This window comes from Pelophylax lessonae (assembly GCF_965119305.1).
Source record: "Pelophylax lessonae genome assembly, chromosome: 6".
Classification (NCBI taxonomy): domain Eukaryota; kingdom Metazoa; phylum Chordata; class Amphibia; order Anura; family Ranidae; genus Pelophylax; species Pelophylax lessonae.
The window spans coordinates 266,746,059-266,770,698 of NC_138773.1; the positions used below are offsets into that span (position 1 = coordinate 266,746,059).

The 24,640-nt window shown below is 42.8% G+C and overlaps 1 protein-coding gene across 1 annotated transcript in view; it reads left to right on the top strand.

Annotated features, from left to right (window-relative positions):
• The window catches only part of LOC309557987 (prolyl endopeptidase FAP-like), a 163,115-nt gene extending 153,463 nt beyond the window's left edge, over positions 1-9,652 (top strand). Inside the window, exon 26 of the mRNA XM_082260894.1 lies at positions 9,343-9,652. Within this exon, the coding sequence (XP_082117020.1) occupies positions 9,343-9,441 (99 nt within the window). The 3' untranslated portion in view covers positions 9,442-9,652. The remainder of the gene's footprint in view (positions 1-9,342) is intronic.
• Positions 9,653-24,640: the final 14,988 nt, after the last annotated feature.

A 24,640-nucleotide genomic window follows, 5' to 3' on the forward strand; every position in this document is an offset into this window, starting at 1 on the left:
AGAAGGGGAGGGGATAAAAAGCCAGGAAAGGTAGAGAGGGAGAAGGGGGGAGGGAAGAGTAGGGAGTGGGTAGGAACAAAGGGAGAAAGGACCAAAGAACAACACAATGGGGAAACAGCTCAGTCAAGTACAGATGTGAATATCCCATGAGTCGATCCGAGTTGACCAAATTTTGTTTTGGGGGCAATTGCTTTTTTCATATATTAATATGTAAAGGGGCAAAACATTATTGATGGCAGAGTGTCAGAAAGTTACAGTAAGAGGTAGGAGAGACTTCCATTTGATAAAAAATGCCCTTATGAGCATAAAAGACAAACAATTTCACTTAGCAGCTCAGTTTTGCACCATCAAGGACACCTGGGAGCAATACCCTAGGATCCAAACTTAAGGCTTCATGTACACCACAGCTCCTAAACTTGAGTTTAGGAGCTTTTTGTGTTTTTTTTTTGCCAACTCTCCTAAACTCAACTCCATAAAAGCCTATGTGTCCATGTACACATAGGCATTTAGGATTGGGGAGGTGCAACCTACCTCATCCTCCCTCTCCTGAATGCAAAAGAAATCACATTCAGTATAGGAACGTTTTGACCACCGGCAGCAAAACTCAGCATGATTTGGCCACGTTTTGCATTTTCCCTTGGCCAGCTGCCATAATAGGCTATGCGTACATGAAGCCTAAGGCTAGATCACAGGTAACATTAATAACCTCAAGTACAGCTTCCAAAAAGGATCAAATCTAGGGGCAAGTCTAAACCACATGAAAAAAAGTGTCTTTGGTGAGCTGACAGGTAGATGGCAGTTTAGTGGTGCGGGGTCTAGTATGCCCTATGAAGGAATTTTATTTGTATAAACATGTCTTTGGCAGAAACCTTATCAGTATTGTGATTCAAGGGTGTTGTGGGCAGGAAATAGGAGCAAATCCGGCAAACTGAGGGGAACAGAATTTTCATAGTTCCTTCATCACCAGTTATTACAGTATTTTGTGAAATTACGGAAGGGCATGTGCATGCAGGCTTAGATAATAAAGCAGCATTGCAGCAATTCTGACATAATTTTTGTTGAGGAGAGAATCACCAGATTAAATGTTGGATTTGTGTAATTGTGATTTGTCTTACTGAGTGGCTGAGAAGGGTTCGTCGGACTATGCTATTATTGCCCCTATGCTATGACAACACTATACAATAGGATCACTGTAAAGAGACACTGGGGTGAATTTACTAAAGCCAACTAGACTGTGCACTTTGCAAGTACTGTTGTTCTCATTTTCCCCAGAGCTTAGTAAATGTGGTAAAGTTCTGCTAATTTCCATTATCCATTGTACAACTGCACTTGGACAGTGCACATCTATTTATCTTTAGTAAAAGCACCCCAACGTTACCTTGCCCATTCAAGGCAAAGTGATATTGCCTTTGTAATGGCCCCCACCCCCGAACACCTTACATTAACTTTGGCAGCACTTCCTTACCACTCCTGCCTCCCCTGGTGTCTGTGATTCAGGGAATGGGGAAGCATGTAGTTTCTGCCCCTGGGAAAGTGCTCAGATCTAGCAGCCAATTAGCAAGCACTCATATGACTGATTAAGTGACATCACCATTCACCTTAAGCTAAGTATATACTATTACATTTTGGAACATTCGTCCCATTTTCCAGTCGTTAGTAGGGTTAGATTGATGTTTGTTTTCGACCATAGTGATGAGAACATTTGAAGGAGCAGGATAGAAAATTTTTCTTGAACTAACATTTTTCTAACAGTATATGTAGTTTTCATGTGGCAACATTCAAAATCGAATGTTAAAAGCAAAAAGAATAAATTTGGATGACATTTGTCAAGCTATCGAATGTACTGAGCATTTTCGTACAAATTTTTTCTAGAAAATCTACTAGTGTTCAGAGAGCTTTAGTATCCAACACCAGCTATCATTTGATTTTAGATGGGAGTGAGTGGCGGGGATCACTGGCAAAGCGAGTATCATGGGTTTGGGGGGGAATGGTCAATTTGTCTTGAATGGGCAAGGTAAAAGTGTCTCCGAAAAGAGAAAAAGTGTAAACTCCCTATTAAATGTGCAACAAAAATACATTCCTCACACTTGATAATGCCTGAATACAAATAGAATTGTTCTGCTACCCTATTAGGGGCCGCTGGATTTTTGGGTCCCCCTCACATGCACAGCCGGGCAACAGGAACTTTCCGGCATTTACTCAGTAATTAATATGCACCCCAGGGTGCTTTGTTTTGTTTTTGGTTTATGAGGGGATGAACTTGGATGGCGATGGGAAGGTATGGGATGCCCAGAACTATAACTTAAATACAACTTGAGAACTTGAAACTGTCTCTGACTACCAGAAAATCACTAGGCTGTCATAGGATAATCTCATCAGCTCAACAGGTAACAAAGGATTTCAAACACTGAATGCAGATGCTTTCATTCTGTAGAAAAAATGCCAAGGCTCCTGGCTGATTCCCCAAGCAAGCTGTCCCTTGTCAGTAAGCAAGCTGGGTGTTGCTCCTGACTGCTTCACCTCTAACAGGCTCTGAGGTGTAGTGTGGTTCATGCTACTCACTCAGTCCCTTTGGTGTATCCTAAAGCACATGTGACTGCTGAACAGGACTCCTGCTGGACAGGCCTCAATGAATCCAGGATGGCTTCAGCTGAGGCTGGAAGGGTTTCTCTCTCTCTCTCTCTCTCTCTCTCTCTCTCTGTGTTGAGTTATTTTAAGGGGACAGCAAATTTACACTGTTATACAAGCTGTACGCTCACTACTTTACATTGTAGCAAAGTGTCATTTCTTCAGTGTTGTCACATGAAAAGATATAATAAAATATTTACAATAATTTGAGGGGTGTACTCACTTTTGTGAGATAATATAAATCTATCTATCTATCTATCTATCTATCTATCTATCTATCTATCTATCTATCTATCTATCTATCTATCTATCTATCTATCTATCTATCTATCTATCTATCTATCTATCTATCTATCTATCTATCTATCTATCTATCTATCTATCTATCTATCTATCTATCTATCTATCTATCTATCTATCTATCTATCTATCTATCTATCTATCTATCTATCTATCTATCCATCTATCTATCTACAGGCCTCAAAATTTCAAGGCCTGAGCTACTAGCCATAGCCAAGCCTTAAGAGTTACGCGCCACCAGTTGCCTCATCCAACCCCTGCCCTGTCCCTAAACACACCCTCGTAAATTATCTCATGAAATTATACTGTTAAAGGTATTATGCTGAATTAAGTTACAAAAATAAATATTAACAACAACTTTATTTAATTGATCTGACTGTGAAAAATAAAAAAAGTATAAAATATGATTGGCAACTATAGGCACTGTACCCATCATTACTGCCTTGTTAAGTAAATATGCGTTTTGTACAGAGACCAGGGTTAAGAGATGTGCTACGTATAGAGTGCAGGGTTGAGAGGTACGTTATGTACAGAGTGCAGGGTTGAGGGGTGTGCTACATACTGAGTGCAGGGTTGAGAGGTGTGCTATGTACCAAGTACAGGGTTGAGAGGTGTGCTATGTACCAAGTACAGGGTTGAGAGGTGTGCTATGTACCAAGTACAGGGTTGAGAGGTGTGCTATGTACCGAGTACAGGGTTGAGAGGTGTGCTATGTACTGAGTACAGGGTTGAGAGGTGCACTATGTACAGAGTGCAGGGTTGAGAGGTGCACTATGTACAGAGTGCAGGGTTGAGAGGTGCGCTACATATGGAGTGCAGGGTTGGGAGGTGCACTACGTACTGACTGGAGGGTTGATGGGTGCGCTACGAATCCATACATAAATAATGATTGGGTCTGCCTGTCAGTTTTTTATGCTGACCCGATTGGCCCTCTAAGCCATCTGAAACGGGCCTTACTTTACAGACACATCAAAACTGCAACAAGTGGAAGTGTTTACAAAACCAAGTGCCAACAAAAAACATGAAACATTGCACAAACCGTGGACTTCTGAATTCTCAAATGTTGCAACAAATGGAAAAAAAACACATTCCCATGTAACTATCAGTGCAAAAATCTATGTATCCAATGTATCCAAAAGGGACATCCAGCAGTGGAGAAATCCTACTCCACACAATCGGCAAATCTGCTTACCAAAAATAAATGAACCCCAGTATGTGAGCAGTCAAAAAGGCTGGAATGTAAGAAAAGAGGGCACCACCAATTAATTGTTGCTTTATTAAAATTAAATGATAAAAACACACTGCATGCACTCACAAGGATAGTGGTAATGAAGGGCATGTCAAGCAGCCTTTGGTTGTATTCATCCCTTCAGCCTAGATCACTAATGACAGCTAGTGTATTGGAGGTAAGTCGAAGAGTTTGACAGGGAAGCGCCGAGGCACAAGCACTGATAACCTGGCTGGTAATCCTGCAGCTAAGTGCAGAGCACAGCAAAAATGCGGCCAGCAGTCGGGGACACAGGAGGATGAGATTACATGCTGGCCCGCATCCACGGCGGAGCCAAGTGACCTGTCCCCTGTCCGAACTGGCCTCCTCCCTGCCAAAGCTGAGCAGACACGCCCCCTGCCCAAGCTGGCCCACCTCCCCACCCGAGCTGATCACACCAATCTGCCACCCTAGCCGAGGTGGAACACTTGGCCACACCTAATGTCCACTCGCTAAATGCGAGCAGGCAAGTGGAAAATGTGAGGGCTGTGTGTGTGTGTGTATATATATATATATATATATATATATATATATATATATATTACCAAAAGTATTAGTATCCCAGTCTTAGTCTGTAGGGTTCAGTATTGAGTTGGCCCACCTTTTGCAGTTATAACAGCTTCAACTCCTCTGAGAAGGCTGCCCACAAGGTTTAGGAATGTGTCTATGGGAATGTTTGACCATTCTTCCAGAAACGCATTTGGGAGGTCAGGCCCTGATGTGGACGAGAAGGCCTGGCTCACAGTCTGCACTCTAATTCATCCTACAAAGGTGTTCTACGGACTAAGACTGGGATGTCATTAAAGTTCATGTCAGTAAAGTTCATATATATATATATATATATATATATATATATATATATATTGTACATATTTCATAATATTAGAATCCAAAGTGTAACCTAAAATATTGACATCTACAGAATACGACAATATTGATTTTGATTGGACTGACCCTTAAAGTCAAGTTGAAAAGCATGCCTTTAATTTATTGGACCTGGAACTCCACTTGCGGGAAAAAAAGTTACTGGAACTTTAAAATATTTCAACAAATATGTACCGTATCTATGATGTGGCGAGAGATTTCCTACTAGAAGACTTCCCCTTCTAAAGCACATAAATCTGTACATGATAATCACACTCCCACTGGGATGTGCTTTTGCAAGTCATAAAACCATAACCAGATTCATGTTCAGCATCTTTGAAATGTGATCTTTTTTACTCCACTGGTTCAGTTTTTTAGACTCACAGAATCAAAACTGCACATTCAAAAATGTATTAGCTTCTGTATTTTTAAAGGGATTGAGTGGAATTTTCTAGAAATGGTCATGGCAAACTTGCAGTCCTTGAAATTTAGAAGCAATGAGTAGGGAATGGTAAAACCATGTCAGTTATTGTTGTCATCTGTGTCCTTTTGAAAAGATTTCTCTTTGCTTCTTGTCCAATAGACACAACAGGAATTGAAAGAAAATCTCTCCAATGTTATGGAAAAGGCCATCTTAGATAGTTTTCACCAGAACTTAATTTTGGATATTCTATGACAGCTGTAACCGGGACAATTAAGTATATGTATACACAGGCAGCAATAAAAACAGTTATACTGACATATCAACACAGTCTATCCAGAACAAAAAAATACATATATTTTAGCAGACACTAGTCATAATAGCCTGAACTAATTCTAAACTCTCAACCTTCCGCCTACACCCCACAAAAATTCCAAAGGATAAGATGGCTTTTTCAGAACTTCATATGGTAGAATTATGGAGCTTAAAGGAAAAGAAGACACTTATTAAGCTTAACCCCATCTGCCTGATCACATGACCACTGTGATTGGGTGATTGGCTGTCACAGTGGTCATATGGTCAGGAGCTCGTCCCACCTGTTTTTTATCATTACTAGAGACAGGCAGCTGTCTTGCACAGCTTGGTCTCTGTGAAGGGAGTGCACAGTGAATGTGCTGTCAGCACAGAAACATCTGCTGCCCATGAACACATATGTGGCAAATGGGCATTAAAGCCCATCATCTTTGCTGTCCCATGTATGCATTACGTGGGTTGCAAGACATTAAAAAAGAAGCTAACAAACAAATTGACATTCATATAGGCCCTCCCCTTTTTCTTTCCACAGCCCTTCATGACCTTTATCACAAATGGATGTGTAAATATAATATTTTGTGTTTTATTACAAGTGATCAAGTGACAGCAAAGCCCCGGGTCCTCTCCTCTTCTGGCGCTGCTGTGGCTGGTGGGAGGAGACTCTTCTCCACCTTAACAATGGAAAGAGCTGTGAACGCAAGTGGGTGATGTCACAGCCCTATATAATTCATTCCATTTGTTGGTCCCCTCATGACAGCGAGGACCCAAAATGTTATGGTCATTTGATCAGATGTAAACCCACCAAAAAAAAGTATTTACACTGCAGTTTGTGATAAAAGGCATGAAGGGCCATGGATAATAAATCAGGGGGAGGAATATTTTAATACTGGTTTGTAGTTAGCCTTCCTTGCTCCTTTAAAGTATGATTAGAGGTGATATCTTCCAATAGAAACAATAGTTGTGGTGACAGACAGGGATTCCCTTACTTTGGAAGGATTTCCTCTCACTTTCTGTTTTGGCTATGAGACAGGAAGTGAAGAGAAATTTCCCCAATGGAAAAAAAACTGGCAGGGGTTATAACCCTCACTTAATCTATCAAACATTTTCAAAAAATCCTTGTCCTTAGTTCTACTTTAGGCTCTCAGCACTTGAAGTATTGAAAAGTAACCAATTGATGAGGAGGACATATGGTATAAGAAAAAGCCTGTCAGCTTTGTCATGTGTTATGGGCCATACATATTAGGCAAAGTATTTTTACATCATCCTCTTTATGCATGTTGTCTTACTCCAAGCTGTATAGGCTCGAAAGCCTACTACCAATTAAGCATATTAGGTGATGTGCATCTCTGTAATGAGAAGGGGTGTGGTCTAATTACATCAACACCCTATATCAGGTGTGCATAATTATTAGGCAACTTCCTTTCCTTGGGCAAAATGGGTCAAAAGAAGGACTTGACAGGCTCAGAAAAGTCAAAAATAGTGAGATATCTTGCAGAGGGATGCAGCACTCTTAAAATTGCAAAGCTTCTGAAGTGTGATCATCGAACAATCAAGCATTTCATTCAAAATAGTCAACAGGGTCGCAAGAAGCGTGTGGAAAAACCAAGGCGCAAAATAACAGCCCATGAACTGAGAAAAGTCAAGCGTGCAGCTGCCAAGATGCCACTTGCCACCAGTTTGGCCATATTTCAGAGCTGCAACATCACTGGAGTGCCCAAAAGCACAAGGTTTGCAATACTCAGAGACATGGCCAAGGTAAGAAAGGCTGAAAGACGACCACCACTGAACAAGACACACAAGCTGAAACATCAAGACTGGGCCAAGAAATATCTCAAGACTGATTTTTCAAAGGTTTTATGGACTGATGAAATGAGAGTGAGTCTTGATGGGCCAGATGGATGGGCCCGTGGCTAGATTGGTAAAGGGCAGAGAGCTCCAGTCCGACTCAGACGCCAGCAAGGTGGAGGTGGAGTACTGGTTTGGGCTGGTATCATCAAAGATGAGCTTGTGGGGCCTTTTCGGGTTGAGGATGGAGTCAAGCTCAACTCTTAGTCCTACTGCCAGTTTCTGGAAGACACCTTCTTCAAGCAGTGGTACAGGAAGAAGTCTGCATCCTTCAAGAAAAACATGATTTTCATGCAGGACAATTCTCCATCACACGGGTCCAAGTACTCCACAGCGTGGCTTGCAAGAAAGGGTATAAAAGAAGAAAAGCTAATGACATGGCCTCCTTGTTCACCTGATCTGAACCCCATTGAGAACCTGTGGTCCATCATCAAATGTGAGATTTACAAGGAGGGAAAACAGTACACCTCTCTGAACAGTGTCTGGGAGGCTGTGGTTGCTGCTGCACGCAATGTTGATGGTGAACAGATCAAAACACTGACAGAATCCATGGATGGCAGGCTTTGGAGTGTCCTTGCAAAGAAAGGTGGCTATATTGGTCACTGATTTGTTTTTGTTTTGTTTTTGAATGTCAGAAATGTATATTTGTGAATGTTGAGATGTTATATTGGTTTCACTGGTAAAAATAAATAATTGAAATGGGTATACTGTATATTTGATTTTTGTTAAGTTGCCTAATAATTATGCACAGAAATAGTCACCTGCACACACAGATATCCCCCTAAAATAGCTAAAACTAAAAACAAACTAAAAACTACTTCCAAAAATAGTCAGCTTTGATATTAATGAGTTTTTTGGGTTCATTGAGAACATGGTTGTTGTTCAATAATAAAATTAATCCTCAAAAATACTAATTTGCCTAATAATTCTGCACTCCCTGTATAAGATTTTCTGAAGACTTTTTCCTTTAGACTTACCAAAATCATATAATATGAGGTCAAACCTACACACTTTCAGTTTGTATGCAATCTGGCAGGCCCTTGCACTACATAGAAAAGGTATATCTGAAGGAAATCTAACCACAAAAGTTGGACAGTGTGTATCCAGCTTTACTTTGCCAAGATGTGACATCTTTGGAGAAAAGGATGTGCAAAAATGATGGTTTTTATAGGTTGTACAAAACCACTTTCTACACTGAGGTCCACTGCAGTCTGCTTAGTGCTGGACAATGGACTGTCATGGAGCTCAGTTTATTATCTGAATGGAAAACGAAAAACCAGTAAAGACCAAGGCACAAACATTTTAAGACTTTTATGTATTTTTACCGCAAATATGTTCATAGCCATTGCCCATTATTATTATTATTGTTAATACTATACAGTATTTATATAGCGTCGGCAGTTAACGCAGTGCTTTACAACATGAGGGCAGACAGTACAATTACAATACAGTTTGATACAGGAGGAATCAGAGAGCCCTGCTCATTAGAGCTTACAATCTAAGAGGAAGGGTCAAGAGATACAAAAGTTAAAAGCTGTGTGGGGGATGGGCTGATAGAGAAAATAAATGTACAGTTGTTAAGTGGGGGGTCTATTACAAACATATGGACACCTCCAAGAGAACTTTATAAATACCAGAAGGTGAAGATTTAATAGTATACTGTACAGCATTTTTTATAACAAACTTTGTCTTCTTATCTTTGCAGTGGTATACAGACAAGAACCATGCAATCTCAGGATCTGGAACAAAGCATATATATACTCATATGACTCGTTTCTTGAAGAGATGTTTTTCTCTGCCTTGAAATATGTTGGATACTTTTTAGTCTCTTGCATGTGTGTTCATCAGTCATGAATGAGAAGCAATGCAAGATCAAGACTGAAGCCACGTATTTAATACATTTCTCTCTAATAATTTATAGTAACAACTACATGCATTGAAATGTGACAGCAGACTCTTCTCCCTTTATCAACCAGATGAGATAATTATTTAGAGGATTCAGATTCACATTCTCTTTGCTATATAATTCATTCCTAAGAACAGAAGTTGATAGGAGGGACTTCTTTCCTCTAGAACAGAAGTGTCCAACCTGCTGCCCAAGATGGCTATGAATGTACCCAACACAAAACCGTAACCCTACTTAAAAATGTTGATTTTGTTTTTTTTAATTTTTTGTAAAAATGTTTTTACCCACAAAATTCCGACTTATATCATCATTTTTCGGCAGCACCTACTGTATATTTGTGAGCAACTATTTTTAAGGCTGAAGCACATAAACGGCTAAATTAAAACCAGAATATCAGAGGAACACCTTGAGAACTCATTTGCTACTATATAAATTGAACCCGATATTGATGCATTAGTTATTGCACTAGTTTTATGTTGCCCTCTTTTACTTTTATAATAAAAAATATTACAAAATAAATAAAGTTTTTATACTCAGATAGGTACATTGTCTATATCAGTGATCACATTAACTTGTGATCTGCCTGACCTTTTCTGCTCCTCGGCTATCCTTATTGTTCATGTATTTTATGTGCAGCCCAAGACAATTCCTCTTATTCCAATGTGGCCCAGGAAGGTCAAAAGGTTGGACACCCCTGCTCTAGAACACAAGACAATTTTAGGAAGCCAATGGTTGCTACATATTCCTGATAGCTATCCAACCCTGAGAGAATGGTATTGGGTGGACATAACCTTTGAAGAAAATCTTCACTGAGGGGAAAACATGTAGAGCTCTTTAAATAAAATGTGTAGTAACCGCGCTAGTGCAAATAAAAAATAAGCAGCAACTTCAAGTGTGACCGCACCCAAAACAATGTATATATATATAAAGTTGCGCTAAATATAAATAAATTAGAAAAATATCAAATGTCCTTTAGTGAGTCCATAAAAATTAAATAGTGACGTGAAGATACAGGAAATTTTCAGGTGAAGATTCCTGATGGTATTGTGCTTACCAGAAAGCCAAATATAAATAGCAGGAAATCCAGGTCAGGATATCTTGATGCCTTTAACCAACGAAAGCCCTTATGATGTAGTGATGGAGACTCCCAAAAGGTTTAGATGCATTAAATTAAAAAAATATAAAATAAGTGCTCATTGAAAAATGCCAAGAGGTTGCTGACCGACAAAAGGCTACTGAATCCACCACCAATATCAGCGCCTCTTACCGGATCCCCGGAGGTTATGCGCATATAACATATGTTCTGATGTTGGACATAAAACTCCAAAGGGCATCGGAAATTCAGCTGCCTCCAAAGATGCGCTCAAGATATTGACACCCAGGCGTATATCACTGTTTATGGGCCCAATATGCCTTTACCAGGCATCGCATCTGTTCAGACCGGCCAATCCTGAACAAATCAGAATGTAGAGCTCTTTGGCTGACCTCCTGCTGAAAATGCTGCCTGCCAAGCTGCCTCTGACTTTAGGACTGTATGATACTTGGAGTGATATATTAATGGAAATAAAAATCACCTTAGGTGATTTTGTCACAACTGTACTAATGTTGAGCCACTGGGGCAACGATATGTGGGTTGCTTCCATATGCTGAGGAACTGTCACAGAAACCTTGGGAAGCCAAAAATCAAAGGACCACACTAAAATCAAAGTCCAAAAACTGGGATTTTTTTCAAAAATTATATATGAGCAAATATATTTTGGGGTCCACACTGCTGCCCCTTCATCAGGGCTGGGCATTGCCTTAACCAGCTGCTGAATGTGAATGAGTCCCCTGTAGATTTACAGTACTTATTCCTCATCACTCAGAGTCCTTATCAACCTTCTCAAAGCCCTGATAAAGAGGGAACTGTGTGGCCTCCAAAACGTTTGCTCATTCATGTATCAGTTTGGAATACAATGCGACTTTTTGGATTCTAAATTTTTAGTTTGACGCTTCCCTTTTTAGATTCTAAACTTATAATACTGTATGAATCATTGACCTGGAGAACAAGCTTGCTATGAGTGAGGTTAGCACATCTGTTTATTTAAACAAAAGGGTGAGGATGACAGCCAGGCAGCTAGCGGTTTGGAAAGGAGTGGCCAGCAATGATAGCCCCCAAAGACTTCAGCAAGGACTGGTGTCAAAGTCTTGGCACTATGTAGTAATACATTTTTTTTTGACTACTGATGTTTCTTTGCTTTTTGACAAGATGCTGGATACAGCTAATTAATCTGGGAAGGTTACAATAACATGCCAGGTACTTTAGCATCTGATTAGATATCACTTTTTGGCTATTGACTGCAAGAAACTGCTAAACAGTGAAACTCAATTCGGTGTTACAGCTTATTGTATCTCCTGTTTATAATGAATAAAAGTTCAATGCCACAAATTTTTCGAGGTGTTCATTGCTATTGTAATTGAGACATGTTTACATTAAATTGTACAACAGATGGGTGACATTTTGTAAGAAACTGTTGACACAACACCTTTTGTTCAAAATTCAATTTTTCATATGTGTTTTAAAGTCAACTCCAGCCAAAACTTGTTTTTCATTTTGTATGGAGCGTGCAAGGGTTAGAACCTTTATTAAAGTGCAACTAAACCCAAGAACAAAAATGTATTATGTTGCAGCTTATCAGTTCGTACATGTGGTGGCTGCATTCATTTTCTTGTTTGAAGACTTTTTCCCTTTATTTTCACTTGGTGATGCTGCCAGTAACACACTTTTGTCCTAGGTGACAATGCTGACTCACCACACTGTACCTATAGAGGAGTGTGGTTGTCATGGTAGGCTGCGCATCCCCATTTTTTTAGTAAAGAACACTTCCTCCTCTCCACCCCTCCATAATATAGCTGGAGAGGTGTTCTGTAGTTCACAGAGGAACACGGGGAAGGGCTGAAAACATTGCATAGAGTTTAGTAAGTTATGCGCTCATTTGATTTCTGGCAGGATAAACAGATGTGTTTTTGCACCTATTGAACAGATACTGTATAACAACTATTAACAGATTAAAAGGAAGCAAATACAAAAACTTAGAGATTGTTAACAATCACCTAAATTTAAAATAGAAATCAAAGTGAAAGCATATTTGAATAGATATAAAACAAAAAAAAAAACATTAAAATACCTTTTTCCCTTTTTTATAAGGAATCACATTCCCTCTGTTCTCAGCTACATAAGAGCTGGAGGAGGAGAAGCAACAGTACACTGAGCTTCCCAGTAAATGGCTGTGTAGGGAGGGTGTGTCAGGACATGTCATTGGAGGAGAGTACACTGAGTTCCAGGCATAGCTAGAGAACTGAACACAATGTGTTCTGCTTAGTGTGTCAGTTTTTAATAGGAAAGCATAGAGACTGGCAGCAACACCAGGGATTTCACACAAAAGAAGCAATACAAAGAGAACAGGATACTTCCTCATACAAGTATATGGTACAGCATCCACATATCAGTATTATGAAATGTTGGGGTAACAAACCCCAAAGTGGTTGTAAACTTAACAAAAAAAAGGGGGGGTTCCCTTGCAGGTTTAAGCCATAATATGCTTGTATGCACCGCATAATAGCATATAATGTCAGACTTACCTATAGAATGGATCCCTCCAGCAGCACGCTGCCACCACTAACAGCATTTCCATCTTTACCCGGTCCTCCTTGAGTCAAGATGACATCACTCCTGCACATGGGCACAAGAGCCACATCCACAGCACAGAGCTTTGAAGGGACGGCATGAGTATACCGACCCTTCAGAGTGCATGCACCAGTGACATCACAGGCTGCTGCTTACTGGAATATCTCCTAAACGGTGCACGTTTAGGAGATAGTAGTTTTACCTACAGGTAAGCCTTATTGTAGGCTTACCCGTAAGTAAAAGTTACAAAGAAGACTTTACTACCGCTTTAACCACTTTAGCCCCGGAGGATTTGGCTGCTCAATGACCAGGCCCTATTTTGCGATTCAGGACTGTGTGACTTTAACGGACAATTGCCCATTCATGCAAAGCTGTACCCAAACAAAATTGACGTCCTTTTTTTCCCATAAACAGAGCTTTCTTTTGGTGGTATTTGATCACCTGTGCGATTTTTATTTTTTGCGCTATAAACAAAAAAAGGACGACAATTTTGAAAAAATAACAATATTTTTCACATTTTTTTATATGAAATTCTCAAAAAAAAATGTAAAAATCAAATTTTTTTAACATAGGCCAATTTGCTTTCTGCTACATATTTTTGGTAAAATAAATCGCAATAAGCGTATTTTGATTGGTTTGTGGAAAAGTTATTGCGTTTACTAACTACGGGAAACATTTATGTCATTTTTATTGTTTTTTTTTTTTACTAGTAATGGCGGGACTGCGACATTGCAGTGGACAGATCAGACCCCTTACTGTAAAAATGACACTGGTAGGGAAGGGGTTAACTGTACTGGTGATCAAGGGGTTAAATGTATCCCTAGGGGCGTGATTGTAACTGTGGAGGGGCGTGACTTGTGAAGAAATCACAGAGACATGCGATCCTATATGGCAGGATCACATAGCCTCTGTGATCACTTCAGGGAGAATGACAGACGGTTGTGTTTACATCAGCCGTCTGTCCTTCTCTCTCTGCTGCGGGTGATTGCGAGTGGCCGGTGGCCATCGGAGCTACCGGTCACACGAACGAAGCTAACGAACGGGGGGTGCCCCCTACAGTCTCCTGAGCGAGCGACATAGGGCTACGTCGCTTTGCCCAGCAGCGGCTGAGTGCCGCAGTAAATGTACGGTGGGCGGGGCTGAAGTGGTTAATTGTGAGCGCCTGTTCGCATGTTATACCCTTTTTAAAAAAAAGATATCACATTTTTTTGTGTGTTTTTAATGCATTGTGTTAAAAATGTATTGTAACATGTTTCACATGCATTTTTCATATGTTTTCTTCCCTGGTCACCTGGGAAATATTGACCTATGACTCAAAAAAACACACCTAAAAAAATGTGTAGTACATTTTTGGTGTGTTCCCATAGATTCAATGGAAGGTACGTTTTTGATGCGTTTTTAAAACAGTGCGCCAAAGATGCAGCAAGTGGGACTTTTGAAAATGCAACACGCTTTAAAAAAAAATGCAGCAAAGATATAGTTTAAAGGGGAACTATTTAATGGTCTTTTGTTGGAAAGCGTGAGCAGAACAGAGTTTTGGGGGGTTTATACATATAATGTTGTTTTATGGCTGTTTTAGTCCCCAATTGGGAGATTTCTTTCTGTAAAATAAAAGAGAAAGCAGGGCAAATCTCCCCACTTCCTGTTTTTTTGCCTGCAGGGAATCAGAAGAAATCTTACAATTGGTACACAGGCGGCCTGCACATACCTTTTATAGTATAGCAGTTAAGATTTAGGAGCTCTGTTAGTTTTTAATTGATATATTTGTCCCCATAAGGGAGATACCCCCTCTTGTCCTGTCCAGATGACAGATGTCAGAACAGAAAGAAACATGTTGCCTTTGCAGACACAGACAGCGGAAAGCGGAACAATCTCTTCAATAGGGATGATCGAACGGTTCGGGTCGACCATCGGTTCGACCCGAACATTGGATGTTCGATATTCGGCCGAATACCGAACTTTTTGCGGCAAAAGTTCGGTATTCGGCCACCAGAACCGCCCAAAATGCACTGGGACAGGAACTGGGCTTTAAAAGCCCGTGATTGGCCCAGAAACGTCTGCAAAAGCCAATGAGGGGGCAGGAGTCTCCTAGGAACGTGATTGGAGTGACTACGGGGACCAGAGGCCAATCAGGAGTGAATACGCCCCACACTATATAAGATGGCCCCGCCTAACCCCTAGCACAGTTATCCAGAGCCTGTTGAAGAGAGTTGAAGCAGTTCTGTCTGACTCCTGCTTGCTACACTACATTTCCTATATATCGAGTGGTTCTAAAGCTCCATATAGCAGAATTGTATTTAGCTTACAGCCAGTGTAGTTAGATACAGCGATTGTGCTGGTTCTTAGAGTTACAAAAAAAAAAAAAAAACTTAAGGGACAGTGTCAGTCTTCTGCTGTATGGAGCTTTCTATTTAGTGGAAAGGGATATCTAGTGTAGTTAGGGAACTTTGTACTACATTAGTTAGATTTGAAAATTTAGTTTCTGTAGGGAAAGTGTGAGGGTTCTGTTTAGTGAGCACGTGGCACAGTGCTGCTCTATCACAGCAGGTATACGTGCTTGCTAGGCAGCAAAATACAGTGACAACTTAACGCCTGTTGTTCAAAGCGTTAGGTGCACTGTACAAAAGCCTTTGCAACTGTGCGTGACACGCAACTGCTGTGCTGTATCCAGCGACAACTGTGGGTCGCATAGCAGTGTGCGTTTTTCACCGCACACAGTTGCCAACGCATCAGTGACAACCTAACGCCTGTTGTTCAAAGCGTTAGGTCCACTGTGCAAAAGGCTTTGCTACTGTGCGTGACACATCTGCTGTGCTGTATCCAGCGACAACTGTGGGTCGCATAGCAGTGTGCGTTTTTCACCGCACACAGTTGCCAACGCATCAGTGACAACTTAACGCCTGTTGTTCAAAGCGTTAGGTGCACTGTACAAAAGCCTTTGCAACTGTGCGTGACACGCAACTGCTGTGCTGTATCCAGCGACAACTGTGGGTCGCATAGCAGTGTGCGTTTTTCACCACACACAGTTGCCAACGCATCAGTGACAACCTAACGCCTGTTGTTCAAAGCGTTAGGTCCACTGTGCAAAAGGCTTTGCTACTGTGCGTGACACATCTGCTGTGCTGTATCCAGCGACAACTGTGGGTCGCATAGCAGTGTGCGTTTTTCACCGCACACAGTTGCCAACGCATCAGTGACAAATTAACGCCTGTTGTTCAAAGCGTTAGGTGCACTGTACAAAAGCCTTTGCAACTGTGCGTGACACGCAACTGCTGTGCTGTATCCAGCGACAACTGTGGGTCGCATAGCAGTGTGCGTTTTTCACCGCACACAGTTGCCAACGCATCAGTGACAACTTAACGCCTGTTGTTCAAAGCGTTAGGTGCACTGTACAAAAGCCTTTGCAACTGTGCGTGACACGCAACTGCTGTGCTGTATCCAGCGACAACTGTGGGTCGCATAGCAGTGTGCGTTTTTCACCGCACACAGTTGCCAACGCATCAGTGACAACCTAACGCCTGTTGTTCAAAGCGTTAGGTCCACTGTGCAAAAGGCTTTGCTACTGTGCGTGACACATCTGCTGTGCTGTATCCAGCGACAACTGTGGGTCGCATAGCAGTGTGCGTTTTTCACCGCACACAGTTGCCAACGCATCAGTGACAACCTAACGCCTGTTGTTCAAAGCGTTAGGTCCACTGTGCAAAAGGCTTTGCTACTGTGCGTGACACATCTGCTGTGCTGTATCCAGCGACAACTGTGGGTCGCATAGCAGTGTGCGTTTTTCACCGCACACAGTTGCCAACGCATCAGTGAGAAATATGCCTGGTAGACCAAGAAAAGGCATACGTGGCCCTGCTGCGGAAAGGGGCACAGCTTCTAGGGTGTCTAGAGGCAGGGGTGGACGTGGTGGTCAGTCCTCAGCCAGGCCACCTTTTGGATTGTTCTCCGGCAGTGGCCAAGCTATACGTCCACAGTATGTACAGGAGGTGGTGGACTATATGAACAAACCCTCATCATCTGCATCATCTGCAACTACAGTGACCCAGGCAGAGAAAAGTGGTCAGTCTTCTGCAGTTGTCAGAACAAATACAGATGAGTCCATGTCCACCTCATGTCCTCCCTTAGACCCAATTTCAGACATGGCAGAGGAGTCAGCTGAGCTGTTTGACCACAGTGTCGGCCATCTACTCCAGCCTGATGCTCAGTCCTTTATGGAGTCTGATGTTGGGTCTGAGTTTGAGGAGGAGGCAGAGCAAACAAGAGGGGAGAGCAGACGGCCCGCTCCATCTAAGGCCGCACCTGTTGTCTCCCAGGCCAGGCCTGATGCTCAGTCTTTGATGGAGTCAGATGTTGGGTCTGAGGTTGAGGAGGAGGCAGAGCAAGCAAGAGGGGAGAGCAGACGGCCTACTCCATCTAAGGCCGCACCTGTTGTCTCCCGGGCCACTATACACACCTCATCTTGCTGGGCCTTTTTTGAGACATCCCATGCAGATAAAACAGTTGCGATCTGCAAGATTTGTAAGAAGGGTATAAAACGTGGCAAAAATGTCAACCACCTGGGTACAAGCTGCCTAAACAGGCATTTGACAACCCACCACTCGGCCCGTTGGCAGGAGCATTTAAAGAACCCACAAAAGGGCCAAAGATTGGTCAGTCGGCCTCCTAGTTCTCCTGGCGCTCCTCCTCATGCTCCATCTGCTCCACCTGCTCCACCTGCACATCAGTCTGTTCCTGGCCCTGCTATAGTCACTCGTCACCTGTTGGCAGCCTCCACTGGCAGGGATGATGATATAGCAGGCAGTGTCGCATATACCTCCAGCACACCACCAGCTGTAACATCTAGACGCCAAATTTCGATTCCACACATGCTGGAACGAAAAAAAATGTATACTCCCCGCCACCCACATGCCCAGCGTCTAAACAGTAGTTTGGCTAAACTACTGGCTCTGCAACTATTACAATTTAACCTGGTAGAGTCTGCTCCCTTCCGTGACTTCGCAAAATGTGCAGTTCCACAGTGGCAGGTGCCAAGTCGGCATTACTTTTCCCGTAAGGCCCTGCCATCCCTATACCAACATGTGGAAGGCAATGTAGTGTCGTCCCTGGCCAAGTCAGTCAGCCGTAAGATACACTTGACGGCTGACACTTGGTCAAGCAAACATGGGCAGGGACGGTACATTTCTGTCACTGCTCACTGGGTGACACTGCTTGCCAGTGGAAGGGATTGTAGCCAGGGCTCGGTGCTGCAGCCAGTGTTGCCCCCACGTCTGCAAACAGCTGGTGGTGTCGCTGATCCGGGTAGATCGATCACTTCTACCCCCTCCTGCTCCTCCTCCTCTACCTCCTCCATGCCCTCCTCTGCAGAATGGTCCTTTGAATATGATGAGGTACCACGTAAACGTTCAAAGGGCTATTCTATGTCTCAGGCCAAAAGGTGTCACGCAGTGCTGCAGCTTGTGTGTCTAGGGGACAGGCAGCACACTGCCCCTCAGATTCTTGGGGCTCTGCAGGCACAGGCCCAGAGGTGGTTGACACCACGCCAGCTGCAGCCAGGGATGGTGGTTACTGATAATGGGTCAAACCTCCTGGCCGCCCTTCGTCAGGGAAAGTTAACCCATGTGCCATGCCTGGCGCATGTCCTGAATCTCGTGGTACAGCGGTTTTTGAACTCGTACCCGGGAATGCAGGATGTGCTAAGGATGGCAAGAAGGGTGTGCAGTCACTTCAGGCGGTCGTACAGTGCCACTGCACGTTTGGCCGAAGTGCAGCGCGAGTTTCACCTGCCGGTACACCGCCTCATCTGTGACATGCCCACCCGCTGGAACTCCACCTTGGCTATGCTGCAGCGCCTGTACACGCAGCAGAGGGCCCTCAATGAATACCTATGCGAGTACGGCACCAGCACTGGCTCTGCGCGCCTGGGCTTCTTTTCACCACGGCAGTGGCTTTTGATTAAGGATGCATGCGCTGTCCTCTCGCCATTTGAGGAGGCCACAAGGATGGTCAGACGGGACAGCGCATGCATCAGTGACACCCTACCGGTACTGTTTTTGTTGGAGCACACTCTGCGTGGCATTATGGACAGGGCACTGGAGGCAGAGCAGCAGGAGGAAGAGGAGGACTTCCTTGCCTCTCAAGGCCCCCTTTATCCTGAGAATCCTGACCCCATTATGCCTAGCTCCCAGAGGCCCGAGCAGGATCCAGGGGTGGAAGAGGAGGAGGAGGACGATTCTGCGGGAACTTTTGCAGGGTTTGAGGAGGAGGAGGAGGAAGACATGCAGCAATCTGCAAGGCCTAGTTTGACTCCCTCGGGACACTTTGGAGTAGTACGTGGCTGGGAGGAGGAGGAGCCCGTTGAAGATAATGTCGTTATGAGTGACCCCGAGGAGTCAGCTTCTCAGGCCTTCGCTAATTTGCGACGCATGGGAAACATCATGCTCCAGAGCCTGCGAAAGGACCCCAGAATCAAGGCCATTAAAGAGACTAACCAATATTGGTTGGCCACCCTACTTGACCCCCGGTACAAGTGTAAAGTCTCGGAGCTTTTCCCATCCACCCATAGAGTCCACAGGATCAAATCCCTTGAGGACAGTCTCAAGAGGAATCTGGTGAACATGTTCCCCGACTACCGTAGGGTGCAGGGGCGGGGACAACCTACCATGGATTCTACTGGTGGTCACGAGAGGAGCGTTGGAGAAGGCGTGCGGTTGACGGATGCCTTTCGGTCTTTTTTTAGTCCTCACCGCCCAGGCCTCTCAGCTGCCACATCGCATCGACACCGTCTGCATCACATGGCGGACGATTACGTGAGGGCACAAAGTGACACAGAGGGCTTTTCATGTGACGAATCCGATCCACTGGCATACTGGGTCTTAAGATTAGACCACTGGCCAGAACTGGCCCAGTATGCCATGGAGTTGTTGGCCTGCCCTGCTTCCAGTGTCCTATCGGAACGGGCATTCAGCGCAGCAGGAGGATTCGTCACAGACCATCGAACTAGACTCTCCACCGACTCAGTCGACCGTTTGACATTCATTAAGATGAATCAGTCGTGGATATCAAGCTTTGATGCACCTGATGCAGACCTTGTAGACTAGGCTATCGTTGTGATGTGGCAGTTGAGCCTCAGTTTAAGCCTGGACCATGGTGCCACCCTCAAACCCTCCTCTCATTCTCTTTACGTTCACAGAACCTCATTTTGGTTATGACAAAAACGACAATGTTTGCGCACCTGTTCCACAGGTGCACACCTTTACAATTTTTGGGCCTCCTTCAACACCAGCTCTTTGGGGTTAAGGTGGGGAGGCTATGCTAAAACAAAAACGACAATGTTTGCGCACCTGTTCCACAGGTGCACACCTTTACAATTTTTGGGCCTCCTTCAACACCAGCTCTTTGGGGTTAAGGTGGGGAGGCTATGCTAAAACAAAAACGACAATGTTTGCGCACCTGTTCCACAGGTGCACACCTTTACAATTTCTGGGCCTCCTTCAACACCAGCTCTTTGGGGTTAAGGTGGGGAGGCTATGCTAAAACAAAAACGACAATGTTTGCGCACCTGTTCCACAGGTGCACACCTTTACAATTTTTGGGCCTCCTTCAACACCAGCTCTTTGGGGTTAAGGTGGGGAGGCTATGCTAAAACAAAAACGACAATGTTTGCGCACCTGTTCCACAGGTGCACACCTTTACAATTTTTGGGCCTCCTTCAACACCAGCTCTTTGGGGTTAAGGTGGGGAGGCTATGCTAAAACAAAAACGACAATGTTTGCGCACCTGTTCCACAGGTGCACACTTTTACAATTTTTGGGCCTCCTTCAACACCAGCTCTTTGGGGTTAAGGTGGGGAGGCTATGCTAAAACAAAAACGACAATGTTTGCGCACCTGTTCCACAGGTGCACACCTTTACAATTTTTGGGCCTCCTTCAACACCAGCTCTTTGGGGTTAAGGTGGGGAGGCTATGCTAAAACAAAAACGACAATGTTTGCGCACCTGTTCCACAGGTGCACACCTTTACAATTTTTGGGCCTCCTTCAACACCAGCTCTTTGGGGTTAAGGTGGGGAGGCTATGCTAAAACAAAAACGACAATGTTTGCGCACCTGTTCCACAGGTGCACACCTTTACAATTTTTGGGCCTCCTTCAACACCAGCTCTTTGGGGTTAAGGTGGGGAGGCTATGCTAAAACAAAAACGACAATGTTTGCGCACCTGTTCCACAGGTGCACACCTTTACAATTTTTGGGCCTCCTTCAACGCCAGCTCTTTGGGGTTAAGGTGGGGAGGCTATGCTAAAACAAAAACTACAATGTTTGCGCACCTGTTCCACAGGTGCACACCTTTACAATTTTTGGGCCTCCTTCAACGCCAGCTCTTTGGGGTTAAGGTGGGGAGGCTATGCTAAAACAAAAACTACAATGTTTGCGCACCTGTTCCACAGGTGCACACCTTTACAATTTTTTGGCCTCCTTCAACACCAGCTCTTTGGGGTTAAGGTGGGGAGGCTATGCTAAACAAAAACTACCATGTTTGCGAACCTGTTCCACAGGTGCACACCTTTACAATTTTTGGGCCTCCTTCAAAGCCAGCTCTTTGGGGTTATGGTGGGGAGGCTCCGCCAACACCAAAACTACCATGTTTGCGCACCTGTTCCACAGGTGCACACCTTCATAATTTTTATGCCTTCTTCAACACCAGCTCTTTGGGCTTACAGTGGTATGGCTCCGCCAACACCCAAACAACAATTTTTGCGCACCTGTCACACAGATGCATATCATTGTAATTTTTTTCCTTACAAAGGCAATTATTGCTTTCATTACCAGCACTTTCATAGGGATATGGTGTCAAGGCATCGTCCGCACCACCAAATGCCCAATTTTTAAGCATCCTTTACTTCTATTCAAAGTCAAGAGACAACAGTATTCATCCAAAACATCTCTAATCTTGTTCACTCTGCACTACATTGTGGCCCCTACCCCTAACCCTCAATGTATCCGTGCATATATGTCTGTTTCTTGTGAGATTTCAAGTTAAAGTGCACCAAACACCATTTTACATGAAATAAAGTGCAATTACATACATCTTTGGACTTCTTGAAACATTTGGTAATAAAAGCCCCATTGTGGAAATACACCCGTTAATTATATGCACATTTAAAGAGACAGCACCTTTTTCCAAAAAAACCTCTAATCTTGTTCCCAGTGCACTGCATTATGTCCCCATCATACACATTGGCTGAGCCGTTGATTAGGAGCAAAAGAAAGGTGCGGTTAAGCAAAAAAGTCATTTTTGAAGGTTTGGTATGCTGTAATTCTGGTTCTGGACATGCTACAGAGCTGAAACTTCACAGGTACACCTTTTAGAACCCCCAGACACTAAATCCAAAGAAATCTCTTTTTTTTTTTTTTTTTTAATTTTTTCAATAATTGGCTATCTATCAAAAACGACAATTTTTAAGAACTTTTTTTTGTGTGATTAATAGTCCCTGGGGCATGACCCAGAACCCTAGGCACTTTTTAGGGGCATTTATTGGGTTTTAGGGCTTAAAAATTGTGTTTTTTGATTACAGAAGTTCGGGTCCCATTGATTTCAATGGGGTTCTGAAATCCGAACCGAACTTTCGTGAAGTTCGGGTGTTCTGGTCGAACCAAATTTTTCAAAAGTTCGATCATCCCTACTCTTCAACAGGACCATAGATAGATAGAATAACATGGCAGAAATTCTAACATTTACCGCTCTATCCAAAAGGTGGGCTGGAACCGGGCTACACCCAAGAATGTTTTATGTATTTTTAATGCATGTAAAAAATGTTCATAAAATACATAAGAAAAAGGCATGAACCAAAATGTGCAACTTGTACAAAATTGTTATGAGTAAAATTTGGAGATACTCCATAAAAGCAATGTTATCCTTTCTAAATAAAATAATAGAAATTCAGTTGTTCTGAGATTTATTTTTATAGACTTTTAACAAAATCACAGGTCCGATCTACACTATGCTCATAATAGATGAATAGTTACTATATGGCAGTAGTCCAAAGAATGATAGGGAAAGATATGATTAACATCTTATAAAGTTTATTATATCATAAAAATTATGATTAGATTGATGGTGACATTTTATTTTGCTAGATTGGACTTTGCCATAACGTTAATCAGGCTTTATGGGACATAGATATTGGTCACATATGAATCATCTGTGAATCTTCTTAAAAGCATGAATCAGCTTTGTTTTTAAGGGAACCCCCTTTCCTTAAAGGGTAACTCCACTTTTGTGGGGGAAAAATAGCAAATAAAGAAAAAACAATATAGCGTATACAATTGCGACACAATTCATATTGTAATTAAATGTTCATTAAAAATTACCTTTACCTTTCAATCTGCAGCTGTTGTAATTTTCTGAAAATGCAATGCAATATGGCTACTTGGAGGTGTTCTTTACACAGAATGTATACTGACCACACCCCAGAAACATCATTTGCTGCTTGTGTGATTGGCTCACCAGTTTTCCCAGAAGTCTGTCTAAGATACAAGTCAGATTTTTGGCATCCCCTGCATTAAAAATGTAATTTTTGGTGAGATACTTCCAATAAGAACACGTCTAAAGGCAGGCAGACCCAGCAGCTTTACTCATTAGATCCCTGCAGCTGCCACAGCAGACAGATAATTAGGAAACCACTCCCAGTAGACCCACTCAGCACAGAGGCACAGAGGAACAACAATGATTTCTTCAGAATAACAAAACATAGGAATCTGCAACAAAGTTTGTTACAATCCTTGTAATGTACAGACATCACCCAGGGGGGAATGTTTTTTCCTCAACAAAAGTGAAGTTACACTTTAAAGCCCATTTCTAGGCAAATGTTGTGCCCTTACCTTTTCCTCCCACCCATTTACATTTTTCTACACAAAGACCCAATATATATATTATTTTATTTACCTGAGTCTGCAGTCATACAGTATATCCCTCACTACGCATTTAGGACAGTGATCCAGTAATGCAGTCTGTGTCAACTTCTCCCCAGTCTCCCTTCATCCTTCTTCTGCAGTCATCTGGAGCCTAAGTGAACCCTACTGCTGGAGAGCAATAGGAATTGTCCACATTATCCAGAAATCAACCCACTCACTGCCCTGAGGAAGTTAGTAGACTTAAGCCTTGTTTATGCTTTTTGATAGATTGTTTAACTGAATGGTTATCTAGAGTGGGTAAGGGATGGAGCAGTGCCTCGGCATACCCAGAGAATGCCTATTAAGCAGATCTCCAATTTAAAAAAGTTCTCTCCTCTGCACAGATTTTTTGAAAACCTTCTTACACATACCTTAAAGCCAAGCAATCTTCTCTTTCACATGATGTTATTGAGTTCTTTATAATATAGCCTGAATTTAAAGATAATGGGCCTTTCAGCAATGGCTTACATGTATATGAAGACT